Source organism: Cynoglossus semilaevis, chromosome 12, assembly GCF_000523025.1.
Source record: "Cynoglossus semilaevis isolate Cse_v1.0 chromosome 12, Cse_v1.0, whole genome shotgun sequence".
In the NCBI taxonomy this organism is placed as follows: domain Eukaryota; kingdom Metazoa; phylum Chordata; class Actinopteri; order Pleuronectiformes; family Cynoglossidae; genus Cynoglossus; species Cynoglossus semilaevis.
In genome coordinates, this window is record NC_024318.1 from 11,823,310 (window position 1) to 11,836,961 (window position 13,652).

General features: G+C 39.6%; 1 protein-coding gene across 3 annotated transcripts in view; it reads right to left on the reverse strand.

Annotated features, from left to right (window-relative positions):
• Window positions 1-649: 649 nt before the first annotated feature.
• LOC103387524 (gamma-aminobutyric acid receptor subunit pi) overlaps window positions 650-13,652 on the reverse strand; it is a 55,259-nt gene continuing 42,256 nt past the window's right edge. The window contains exons 5-14 of one of the 3 annotated variants that reach the window (XR_003051317.1): window positions 13,459-13,571; window positions 10,529-10,596; window positions 9,543-9,760; window positions 8,369-8,451; window positions 5,291-5,428; window positions 4,947-5,099; window positions 4,129-4,264; window positions 3,979-4,051; window positions 3,336-3,880; window positions 650-3,089 (exon numbers count right to left, since the gene is read on the reverse strand). Coding sequence is in view for 2 of the 3 variants with exons in the window: in XM_008322206.3 (XP_008320428.1) it covers window positions 3,515-3,880; window positions 3,979-4,051; window positions 4,129-4,264; window positions 4,947-5,099; window positions 5,291-5,428; window positions 8,369-8,451; window positions 9,543-9,760; window positions 10,529-10,596; window positions 13,459-13,571 (1,348 nt within the window). In the remaining variant the exon portion in view is untranslated. Of the gene's footprint in view, window positions 3,881-3,978; window positions 4,052-4,073; window positions 4,265-4,946; window positions 5,100-5,290; window positions 5,429-8,368; window positions 8,452-9,542; window positions 9,761-10,528; window positions 10,597-13,458; window positions 13,572-13,652 lie in introns of all 3 variants that reach the window. The other 2 variants (XM_008322206.3, XM_008322207.3) reach the window with 2 other exon arrangements.

Below are 13,652 nucleotides of genomic sequence, written 5' to 3' on the forward strand. Positions count from 1 at the left end.
TATTTTCTCTTAGGAAATGTATTTTTCCGCCAATGTCTAACTATTTAGCATATTTCTAGTTATGTCTTTTATGTCTGTTCACCTGTATTTTGTGATTTGAATTTATTATATGTATACACATATATAGATACATATAAATGTCATTTGATCAATATGTTACTTCACCTTCTTATATTTCTTATTTCTACTGATTTACTGATTTATTTTCAATATTTTTTATCTTATATTTCTTATTTCTACTGATTTATTTTCAATATTTTTTTAAAGTGTAACAGTTGAGTGTAGCGTTTCTTACCGTGTAATGCAACTTAAATTAATCTTCTTCGAAATTCTCTGGAAACTACACCAACAGGTAAAAAATAAAACCTGGCAACCCCATGCCAGGTGCTGGATGCTGCAAAATAAGACAAAAAAGTAAAAGATCAGATTCAAAACAGGAATAAAAAATACTGCGTTTGAATTGTGGGAAAACAGTCAGTAGGAAAATCACTGGTCAACATTCTTTACTAACTCTTCTGGACATTTCACAACAATCGGCTCTAGAGGGGATTCAAATTGAACTTGTGAAATACAGTGAGCAAAGAAAAAGAAATTCCACAGTTTGGACCAGCAGCTACTGAACTACCACAAGCCTCCAACAACCAACCAACACCGTTGAACCTCTTTTATTGCTATCATTCATATTCATACACCAGATAAACATGCACTGAGTTACTTTTTATTTACAGCAGGAAAGCAAAAAGGATTATTTTGTTTACTTGACGTTACAGTAAAATAAATACATTTTACAGGAGAACTCTAGAGGAGCTGCGACGTGAGAAGCCAAAGTCACCTGGAGGCATCGTTTTGTGTCTCTCAACTGACGACAAAGTAGAACAGATGGACCACGGTTTCCGCGTGTTTTCCCACATTTGCTCTACTTGAGAGTCTTTTTGATGAATCAGCTCCACGGGAAATATATAAGTGTACGTAGCTAAAGAGTAAAATGGCGTCAGTAGTCTCTCTTTGGCCCCTCAGTGGCATTAAGGCCTGCTATTGTTCACGTCCATTAAACACAGTCTGCCTGTTAGCTTGTGTCGCCGTTCAGCAACATCCAAAGATCCACTGTCTATAACCGGCTGTCCTTTCAACAGATACAGTTCAAATAAGAGCACGAGTCGAAAGAAATCCTGCAGTGATGGACCCAGATGGGACGACTCAATATTATTATTATTAATTATTAACATTCAAAATGTTTTCACCTCCAGCTAGTAAAAAAAATCTAAATCATGTCAAAAACAGTTAAAAATGAAAACAAGTGTTTCATTTGATTCTCATGCAGAAAGACAAAAAAAATAAATCCTACTTTTCCATTATTGGCAGGCAACGAGAAGAGTCAAATGATATAAATGACAGCTTAGAAAATCCATTTAAACATAAATAGAGATGTAATTAAAACTCAATGTAATAGGTTTCAAAAGGCATCGGAAAACAAATGGCTGTGATTTGACCTTCTATTGGGTCGTGTAAACATCCAAGAGGTTGAAGTCAAAATGTAAAAAACTCACATTATGATTAAAAGAACTGTTCAGTTCAGTCTCTGAATGATTATGTTAATAAATAAACGACTGACGGTGATACAGCAGTACAGATACAGCTATAAATAAACATGCAACTGCGTTCAACTGAAGACTGCTGCCACTTGGCACTGACTGTATGGTATTTTATAAACAAGTGGATATTTCCTTTGGAATGAAAATGAAAATTATTGATAAAGTGAGGGACATTATATTCCTGGACAGACACCTTGAGGGCTGGACGTTCAATTAAAATGAAATAAAAATCATTTTGTCGAGCATTAATATTTGTGGTGGGCCAGACTGGACGGTTTGGTATCTGTAATAATAAAGATACAATATTTCTGCAGGGTCTTCAATGTTTCTATGTTATGAAGGCTGCACAGAAATAGTATCAGGCAGCAGATGGGATGACTGAGGAATGACTAATAAAGGACACTGACTCACTGAAACAGAGACGACGTCTAGACATGGGAATATTTCTTGAGATGTTTCTGGTATTATTTTTTTTTCCCCGGATTATCTAGACGACATCAGAAAAAGTGATGAAAGAAATGATGTGGAAGACCGGATCTGTCCTGGATCTGCAACATTTTAATAATATACAGATGATGTAACGCTACTGAAACCTTCTCCCTATTTCGTTCATATTCAAATCCCTCCAAAGGCGTTGCACCTACACCTACGTCTGTCTTTTACAGTGTGGTACTGCAGTCACTGTGAGGTGTGTTACTCTTCCATTACAGCAGGTGAACACTGTCTACAGACGGTATCTGTCATGTCATTGTACTGCGATGGTAAGTTTACACAAATACTGCTGGACCTTGACACACTTGATCTCCAAATATAAGTTGGTATTTGTAGAATAAAGTACTTCCCTTTAAAAATTACATTCTAAAAAAGAAAAAAAAAAAAAGAACATAATGCCAAACGTTTAGCCTTGTTAAATGTCAAAGTTACCAGAACCATTTTACAAATCTAATTTGCTGCCTGTTAGACACTGTACCACATTGCGGCGCTGTGGCCCTTTATCTAAAAGCTGAGTTGCTAAGACGTCTCACGGCTCTGGTTAATGTAATTAAAGTGAACACAAACACTGAGTCTCACAGGAAGAACATTTTCTTTGTCAAACGTGAGAAAATTGTGGACCATACATAGATTACTGGGCAGAAACACATTTGTCGCAGGCTATGGTTGTAGCATGTGTAGCTAATGTGTTTTTCAGCTAATGAAAGATATGTGAGGTAAGTTAGTAAAATCTGTGATTTATTTTGATACTGTGAAGTTTAAGCCAAACAAACAGTCTCACAATACATTTTTGTTTTGTTTTTCAAATTGGAGAAATATATATATATTCATATATGGAGTTAGACTATTTGTCGACTCTATGCATGTAGATGGTTGTTCGTCCCTATATGTCATGTCCTGTGATGGACTGCACACCAGTTCTGACCTCGATCGATGACTGTTGGGATCAACTGCAGCTCCTTCACACCCTGAAAAGGAGGACTGGACTAAATGGCTCCAGAGATACTGCACAACAGAGGAAAATAAAACTGGATCAGAGATTGGCGCTCACTTGTTAACACCAGTAGCATCTGTGCTCACATTAGTCAAACTAAAGGTTATATTGTTTACACCATGGTACCAGCCCACATGGATTTACATTTAAAATAAAACGACTTCTGCAGAAAAAATGCAAACTAACCTCCGTTAGTCTCAGGTAGCCCACTACCACTGCTGGGGTAAATACAAGGGGGTTTCATTTGGAGTACTTACGTATTTGATCAAACCTCAGAATTCCCTAAAACGGCCGTGTACCAGTCTGCTACTTTGTTTATTGATCTAAATGTGGAGAGAGAGTCAGGTTTATTTGAATGACTCCTTGATATTAAAGTACACTTCATGTCTACATACACTCTCTGTCTCCTACTCTCTGGGATTCACCGTCACAAGAGCTAAAAGTACAAATAATACGTCCAGTAGAGGAGGTTGACCATGACGAAGGACAGAGGGAAGGTGAGTCTGGAGTAGTAGTCTATGTGGTGTGGATTCTCTATGTGGCAGCATGTCATGGAGCGCAGCACTTTGCGGAGAGTGGTCAGAACAGTGAGGCACCAAATGGTGGACTCCGGAGGCGACGCCTCGGGCTTGGGCTCACTGCCTGAAGGACTGGAGGGGCTGACAGTCAGTTCTGTGGGGGCAGGAGCCGGGGGAGGAGTAGCAGCAGGTTCCTTGCGTCTCTTGGCTCGGTTGGAGTGTCTGGAGATGGTGGTAACGATGCCGTTCATTTCATCCTCGAAGTCATGCATGTGGTGACCGTACTGCAGGAGAGAAGTGGAGAAAAAGACGTAGGAGTCATTTTTTAAAATTTATATATGAAACTGAAATTCAATGTTTTTAAATGTGTGACACAACTCACAACTCCACACGTTAATGATGATGGTGATGATGGGCAAGCAGGAAATGACTGTGATGACCATACATTCATGACACTGTGAAGGGAAGAGGTTTTACCATGAGCATGTGTGTGTCGGGGTGTGTTAAGGTGCAGAAGTGGGCCACGGCGTACTCAATGAGAGCACCGAAGATGAAGCTGAAGCAGATCCCCAGGTACACGTCGATGGCTTTGATGAAACAGTTGGCGTTGGGCAGAGACGTCCTGGCTCCCATCATCAAAGTGGTCATGGTCAGCACCGTGGTCACTCCTGGGACGGAACACAAAAACACTCAGCCATTTCTATATATATACTGTATATATTTTTAAATACAGTGTTGAGTTTTTCCCATTCGTGCTAGTGGGAAAAACTCTATGTCATTACTACTGTGAGCATAAGCTGTGGGAGTGGAGTCAAACCTCCACTTCCTGTGCAAACAGTAGGTTTATGCAAGTTATCTGCACACAGAGAAGCCAGTTCATGTGACAAAAGTATGATGTGAAGCATAAAATTGGCTACACAAAAAAATGAAACCTTCTAAATATAAGCTTTTCTTTGCACAGCCACATTGTATTTGCCAATAATGAAGACATAAAGTACACAGCTTAGTACATGAAATCCCAAATGAAATTCATTCACAGTAATAGATATTCTCTTAAACCCAAATCTACAGCTTTTACATTACAAATTCTCCAGATTCTAATTGGTCCAAAACAAAATACAAAACAGATATAATACCATTTATATGGTTATATGATTAAAAAGCACCAGAATTGAACTACAGAGACGCCTAAACTTGTACACAAACCTGACAAATTTCATGAAATACACCAGATGATATATAGTATTACTGCAGTTAAGCCTCAAATTCAGAGCAAATCTTTTGGATGTATGTTTCCTGGATGTATGAAAAGCAGAGGAACATTCTTTAAAAGGCCACTTATTTTCATACCTATACAAATCCGTGCCGGAACGGAGGATAGAGAAATCCAGAAGGAAACCCAGGAGAGGACTACCAGCAGGCTGGAGGGTACGTAGGTCTCCAGGATGAAGTAGAGAATGCTCCTCTTCAGCTCAAAGTGGAACACCAACTTAGGGTAATTGCCTTTGAGAAGAAGGACAGTAAACGCATCACATCAGAGCATTTTTGGCCCCTGAAAAAAAGTCTTTCAAACTAATTAAAATACTGTACATCCTCGATATATTTTCCAAAGCAATGAAACTGTGACATAAGTCGAAAACGCCCTGAATTTAGAAAAGTTTAGAAATGTACTTCAACACTGTGTACTATTGTACCTGTCTCATAGATGGCCTCTGACACTGAGGTGTAATGGTCCTCTACTGTGTACTGGGCCAGCTGTAGAGTGTCCAAGCCACTGACGGACTCATTCCCTCTGGTCCAGTAAAACATGACGTCATTGATATTGTAGCCCCCTGCAGGTAGAAACACACATAACGTTATTGTCACATCATAACCATACATCTAAGTATACACTATACATCTTGTCTTTTTACTGTGTGTATCTGTAGTATAGAGACATGCTAGTGAAGCTGTAGCACGTGTCCCAGTAGAACCGGTCCAGGTCTAGTCCTGACACTTCATTCAGACTGAACGCTGTTGAGGCAGAGCAGCTCCTAATGACTGCTTCTGTTCATAGGCAATCGATGCAGCCTTAAAACCATCAAATTACACACAAACCATAAAATTAAAACATAATTGATGTTGTGTAACTGATAAAACCCCATTACCTTCGCCATTTCTCACACCGTCGGTTAACGCTTCAGTGCCTGTGCAACTGCTGCTCGACAAATGAGCGGCAACGTCAGTGATTGTCTGTTCACAGCTAGGCAACATGAAATATACCTCCACACAGGTGGGCATATTATCATCCCATTAGAAATACCCCTAAAACCTGCTTTGATTTATGACTTCAGCGTTGATAACAAAGCTGATATTGATTCAAATTTGAAAATGGTGATTGTAGATCCAGGAACTGATCTCTGTACAGCAGTAGTGGATTTCTCTTTAAAACTAAACAGTAACAATAGGAGATTTGGCCAAAAACTACAGCAGATGTGGAAATAAAACACCTTAAAAAGGGTAAATTAAGACATCGTATTTCTTGTTTTTATTACTGGTATTAAAATGCAATATGATTTTGAAATATAGTGTGAAAATATAGATTTAAAGTAAATTTCTAGTCCCGATGAGCACTTAAATTATTAAGGTTACTGGTGTGGGTACGTTTGTCATCAAACAAAGCTACCAGTGGAGTGTTGTATAAAATATATAGTCTGGAATGGATCCCACAACCCAGTCAGACCCAGAAATCTATCAGGAAATATAAATATAAACACGGTATTTAATGTCAAATAGGGAAATAAATCACTGTTGATATTGTGTTGAGATTAAAAAAAATTAAACTACATTAACAGGATATATAAGACAGAAACGAGTTTTTACACTGAGGAGATAATTTTATATCCAAACTATTTGGCGTAATTTTCTAATCGATCTGTAGAGGGAGCAAAAGAATAAGAAAAGGAAAAGTTGCAGTGATGGGAAACGTTTCAATCATCCTTTTAACGCCCCTTGACCCTGGGGTGAATGACGCTGTGAGTAAATGAACTTTGGTAAAAGTATTTTTATCCTTTATATCCAAAGACTACATTTCTTTTTCTGTCAATTTATCTTGGAAGATAATAAATAGCAACAATACTGTAAGTGACCGCAGTTTTTATGCAAAACTTTCTTTTGAGTTTTTCTTGTGTCTTACACTGACAAAAATACTGATCTTATCACTATAAATAAACAACAACATCAAGTGCAAGGCAGAGGATGAAGAAGAAGAGGAGCGGAGACAGACAGACAGAGCAGCAGGATGACAGATAAAGGAGAGGGGGATAAAACAGACAGACAGGTATTCAAGTGAGAGTTACTGACGCAACGAAGGAGGGAAGGAGTCCTGCTCCTGTCAGTTACCTAACGCTGAGCCTCACAGGGCTTTTTGACATCGGCTAAGTCGCACTGAAGCTGCCAATAAATGACTGTCATTGAGGTCGTGTTGGGATTCAGGCCCAGATCAGACTGACGTCTGCCCAACTGCTCGTCATTTTATGGCGAAAAGCTGAGTTAAGGACAAATTAGCCAGCGAGCAGTGGGAACTGGAGAGGCGAGACCTGGAGAGACCTCTGCCTTCCATCCTTCATCTCCAGAGGCAGAAAAAAAAGATTAAAAATGAATGTGATGTAATAGAAAGGCAATATTGACTTGTCTAACCATTGTAGTCTCCTGCTTTACCTCCACATGGATTCTATTGATTTGCATCCTTTCAATGAGATTTTTTGTCAAAGCTGTCAGACTGGCTGTACTGTAGTATATATTCATATGTATGTAGGCGGCACATGATTTACCACAGTACATGGGATTAGTATGAGGGGCAGCACCGGCTGTCAGACTAACACCAAGAAGCACTTATCACAGCTGTAGCACTCGTGTTCTTATTGTACTGTTTAAGTTCTAGGAGCATATTTTGACATTAAAAAAAATCTCTAAAAAAATTGTATTAAAGGTTTCGGGAAGGATACGAGTAAAAGACGAGTCTTTAAAGGGTCTGAAAACTCACTTTTCTGTGCCCTGCTGCACAGAAATGGTGCTGCAAGACTACGGGCCAAGAAAAACTCCATATCTGCAGAAAAACTATTCAGAGCCGGAGTAAAGAATAAAAAGAGAAAGATAGAAAGATGGCACAGCCTGGAAATCATTTCATGTTTGGAGCATGTCACCACGAGGGAGAGATGATGATGAAGATGATGATGATGAGGGAACATTTCTGTTCATGTTCTGTGTCAACTAGGAATTCAGCGAGGAACAAAATGATCTTTTTATGAAGAATGAATTTGTAAAGGAAGTCCAAGCAGTAATATTTCTGGGTTTTCCTCTCTTTTTCGCCACTCTGTGACTGACCGTTACTGCCACCAACCATAATAAACATTAATAGTACAGGGATTCTTTCTATTGCCAGTAGTCAGAGCTGAGCTCAGCTATTTCTATCCAGGTCAAAGTTCTGCCCAAAGCGCCTCAAATATCATGTAAAATTTACATTTGCTCCAGTGTGTTTCATAATGAAAAGTTTCAGGAAAATAATACAATTTTAGGGGCTTTCACCAAACTATGACCTAAATTACTCCTGTCATTCAGCGTGACAATGCACGCTTCTGCCCCCACTGCAGAGACGTGAGCTTCACTCAAGATGTGTTTGATCCTCTGGTTTGATCAGATTCATTTGAAATCACGCCCACCCGCCGACTCTCAGCCTCAGCCTCCAGCTGCGGAGTTCTCATCTTCTCTATTAAATATAACATGCTCCTTACAGCTCTCCAGTTGCAAAGTACAGGTCTGTTTGTCCATAGGGTACTTGGTCAGATCCATGTTGCAGGCCACGGTGGTCGTAATCCTGAAAAACAGAAGGTGGGGCTCGTTAAAAACACCACAGAATGACAGAGAATCATCTCTGTGTTGGAGTCTGTTGGCATCAGGTATTTCACTTCCCATATTTAAGCTGCCATCAAAGCAGTCCAGTCTAGTAATTGCACCTGCCCTCCAATTACCCTCTGCCAAAATTCAACTTCCCCTCAATCCTGCCTCCTCATCCCCAGTGGTACAGCAGTCAAACATTTACCACAGCTGCCTGTGAACCTTCCCCTCCCCCGTCATCTCTCACCCCTCCTCACTGTCTTTTCACCTTCTTCAGTCCCAGAGATGGGCTTCTCTTTTTTAATTATCTTTCATTGTTCTCCTCACGTCTGATTTTTTTTTGTACCTCTATGAGGAAACCTTCATTTTCAAACCAACACACACACACAGAAAGTAGGTACACACATGAAGTATAACACCTTATTATAGCACACACTGGAAGAGTGTGTTAATCCAACGCAGTACACCAGTACGCACCACAAAGTAATTATTTTCTGGTCAAATTCTACTCTTCCAATACTGCATTCTTCGTTGTGGAGGCTGAGCAGCGTTACACACAGATCTCTTGTCAGGTGATGGAGTTTGTTTCCATCACAACCGACTACAGCTATGATCAGTGGAATAATAAAAGGGAATTCAAACAGTCCTGAGATGAAGTGAAAAAATATTGTAAATTCAGGTCTTCTCACTTCTGCGAGCACAGTTTCATTCGGAGAACAAAAATATATGGAATGCAATATAATTTTTATTTAGTCACAACTGACCGTCTCAGTATGAAACCTGTGCCTGTTTAGTTGAACACTATCCTGATATGCTCGCAGTAATGGACAAAAGACTGACACAATGATCGTCCCCAGCTTTTTAGGTTTATAGCTATGTGCTGCCACCTAGTGGAAGAGCCCTGTCACTGTGTTGTCAGACCAATCAAGATCAACAGTAAATTTCCCCTTTTGTGCCCATCGTACCTCAACATCCTTAAACCTAAAAGCTAAAATAACAGTTTTTAAAATGTAGCTTTTTGATATATTGTGCCACAGTCAACAGAACGAACAGTCACAGTGCCAATCCCACCTCAGCGCATAAAGCACAGTTCCATTGGGAAAGATACGGATGAGTCTGTTCTCGACGGTGATGTCGTGGAGGAAGGACTTTTTGGAGTCAACGATGAAGGTGTCAGGGACCCAGAGGAGCTCCACCAGCCGCCCGTCCAGACTCAGGCTTTTGTTGCCCTCAAAGACCAAACGCTCATCTGTCCAGCGCTGTCGCAGGAATATGGTTGCAGTGTAGTCCTGCAGTAATGAGCCATAAAAACCACATTAGAGTTCACAGCTTTAACAGGCGTGTCAGGAATACGCTGACAGACGGATCATTCTTTTGCAAAAAAAACCAAAAAAAACAGTTGGCTTGCTTATTTCTGTGTGTGTGTGTGTGTGTATTGTTGGGTAGTGACGGCGTCAGTGCCTTCAGCTCTTCAGTAATCCTCCAGCATTGCTCCAGGTCAGCAAGTCTGCTCTGGTTTTACAGCAGAGAGAGCTGATTTTTTTTCTCCCCCACTTTCACTCTCAAAGTCCTGGTGTTACATCACATGTAGTGGCATAATTAGGTTCCTTCACTGACTTGCAACATGCTGTGAGTTTAATTTCCAAACATTCATGTTCAACAGAACAGAAGTCAACACCATCACACCCAGAGGAAAGAGAACTTCTCAAAGTTAGTTGTGTACTCTTTAAAAAAACTTTGGTGGAATTTTGTCTCTGATATACTTTGATTCTGTTTACATTATATCCTTTTGTGTTGCTGTATTTCTTCGTACTGTGCCAATGCATACAGGGGGCAGTTATTGGCATTTGGCAAAAGCAAGAAGTCATTTTTTTCATCTTTATCCAGTCTGGATACAGAGTTGGATTATCAGAATAAAAAGATTAAAGCAGGGACGCTTTAAACACTACTGTGTGTCTTTAGTTATTTTGTATTATTCTGTTGCTATGTGCCTTGCAATAGCATACTGCAAACTATCTGGAAATGGCCCATACTGTAGATATGTCACATGGACTCACCATGTTGATTTCTGAGATCGTGTCAATGCTGGCGATGTCCAAACTCATGCCCACAGTCACTGGACCATCTGGAAACAAACAAACAAAACAAACAGAAAACAATGGTCTAAATCTGCAGCGACATCTACTGATGTTGTAATAATGAAGCGGAAATAGAAACAGTTCTTAGATAAGCTGCAGTGCTGCCCTGCTAGTTTTGAAAGCAAATGCAGATGAATTCATTTCTTTTTAACCAATAATCTATTTACACTTTACAACACCTACAGTAAAGACAGTCTGTGCCCTGAAGTCAACAGGTTTTACAGCTGAAAACATACCATTGCATCCATTTTGAAATTTATGGTGTAATGATAGAAAAGGTCTTGGGGGGCAAATGCATCTCATTATTGTTTTTACTATTGCCACAGGGGGAAACTGAAGTGAATTGGAGTTTTATCTTACACTGTAATTTTTATTTGCTTTTTTAATGATAGGGAGAGAGAGAGAGAGAGAGAGAGAGAAAGGGGGAAAATAAGAAATGAGAAATATATTATTTCTACAAACTGGGCCATAAGTTATAAACATAAAAATATTTTTTTAATTGAAAATAAAAATGGTGCAAAACTGTTTCACCAAGCAGACATTTCTTGTCCTAATGCCCCATGTCAACCAACCACATGAGGTTGCAGACCTTCTTAAATATTATAAAAGGTTGTTGAAGGACAGCAGCAAAGTTAGTCAAAAGACTTCTCCCATTCTCCCATTCCTGGCACATCAACAGTGGAATTCTGTCATGTCTGAATCTCCTCGAGGCGCTCAGTTCTCCCTGATTCACCATCAAAGAAGAGTAACTTCTGCACGTTCTGGTGTTTCATCTTTCCATTCTCATTCCCTCTCATTTTTAATCTTCATTTCAGTGAGGGGGGAGTAATGAGCCTGCTGTCAGAGCGCAGACACTCAACACATCTTTGTGTTTTCCTGTAACACTGTGTGGGTCGGTGAGGAACTTTCTTCATGTGCATCTGATGTGACCGACCGCTGGGTTTTTGCGAAGGCATTACAAATTAAACATTAGTTGAACTGTTTGGAGATTCATCTAAATCTTCTCCTAATAACAGGCTTTTATTATGACATATTACACTATCTGTTTGGTGTAAAACCACTCCTGTCCTTGGTGACAGCTCCATTTGCTCATTTTCTACCAGCTGTTGTTCCTTCTTTTAATCCTTTTACTACACTAATATTCATCAGTCTGACGCTCTATCATACACCAAATACACAGTGACGTCGCCTCGCCTCATTCCTGTGGAATAAAAAGCATTTTCAAAATCAAAGTCTATTAATACGGAGTTACCTTTCCCTAACCAACCATTCATTAAGTTGGAGAATGTCTGGGGATCGTTATTCCTACTGTACGTATGTGGCACTGAGTGGATTCTGACAAGCAGTCAAAACCCACACGCTGCCCGAAAATAGGTTCACTCACAGTATCTGTGACCAAAAGAAACAGCAAAAAAAAAAAAAATTACATTTCATAAAAAAGACATGAAAAGAATCTGTGCAGGACTGTCCAATGAACACACTGCTGATGTTAACTGATTTAATTGGGTTAAAATGCACCAGGAGCCTGAAGTTCCACCTCAGTCCTGCATGTGTTTGAGGAGAATCTAACTTCAGGTCTGACGTCAGATCGACATCACAGAGAGAAGGGCAGTGAAAAAGTCCATGGATGTGACATGGATTGTGAAGGACTGTAGACTGATTAATATTGTTGAGGATGAGGACGAGGAAAACAACTCTCCCGTCCACTTTTGAGATACACAGTAATGCCCTCAAATCCACCAGCTCTATGAAGCTTCATTTTGAGTTCTACTTTTTCTTGTCATTTTTTCCATATTAACGATTTCATCTTTTGGATTAGTTACACATAAAAACTGCTGTGAAACACAACCCTCTACCTGCTGTTATGTGTCTTCCTGTTCCTACATTACCCTGTAAATAGTCAGTTGTAGGTACAGCATGTTGATTTATCTGGACTAAATATGATTTATCCACAGCTACACTGTGGTTTGTCATAATTAAAATCTGTGACAGCCGCAATAACAATATAACCAGACTGGATACAGGTTTGTGGTTACAGACCTCACAGTAGATGGATATATGGGAATATGACCTACATGCTGCTGAACATTATTCATTTGGTCAATTAGTTCTGATGAAGCACACATTTTAGCCTGTTGGTGGCAGTAATGCACCTTGGAATGTGTGTGCCAGCCATGAAGAAGATGCAGGATGAATTCCATGACATCATCCATGGAAGTTTGGTGCAACTGCAAACTTCAACTGATTTACTGATGAAGCACTGAACTGATGCTGGTGAGTATGAAGGCGATGAAGCAGAAAAGGAGGCGGAGCTTCATCTTATGTTAATAATTAAAGCCAGTTGTCTTCAGATTATTGTGTGAGTGAATCATCTTTACAGATGAAATTGTTCATTCTTAGATACTTTTTTAAAATAATACAATTTAAAAATATGTTTAACATTTTTGGTGTGACTTTTACAGTATACATATATTTAATGTACATTTTTAAAAGGGGTGCAACATATATTCTGTAAAATACAGATTTTGTTTTACAACTAAACCCTGAATCAATGCTACTTTTGTGATTTGTAGACATGGCTGTAAATAATGGCTTCAGATAACGATGTGTATTTTTCAAAGCGGAATCATCCGCATATAAAGACATTCCTTGTTACCGAGTCACAGGCCGTTTCCAAAGGACAAATTGACTTCATGTCGTCCTTTGACTTGCAAATGCAGTAAATTCAAATGCACAAACTCTACATCAGCCTTTGTGCTGAGGGGCCACAAACAGTCGCACGTAACAGCAGCAACATAACCAGTAATATATTTCCCCGGAGTGGCTGCACGCGTGTGTAGTTTCCTTACTGTCAAAGAAGGGCCTCAGGTACTTGTTGTAGCCTTTCATCAGCCTCTGAATGGTGGGAGGAAGGATCTCTCCTTCTTTGACTTCTGCCTTGATCAATGAACTCTGGAGCAACCTGGGTATAAAGACAGCAATAGAGAGATCATAAATAAGAGTGATTATTTTTCCGCCGCACATTTCTCCTCACAACTCTTTC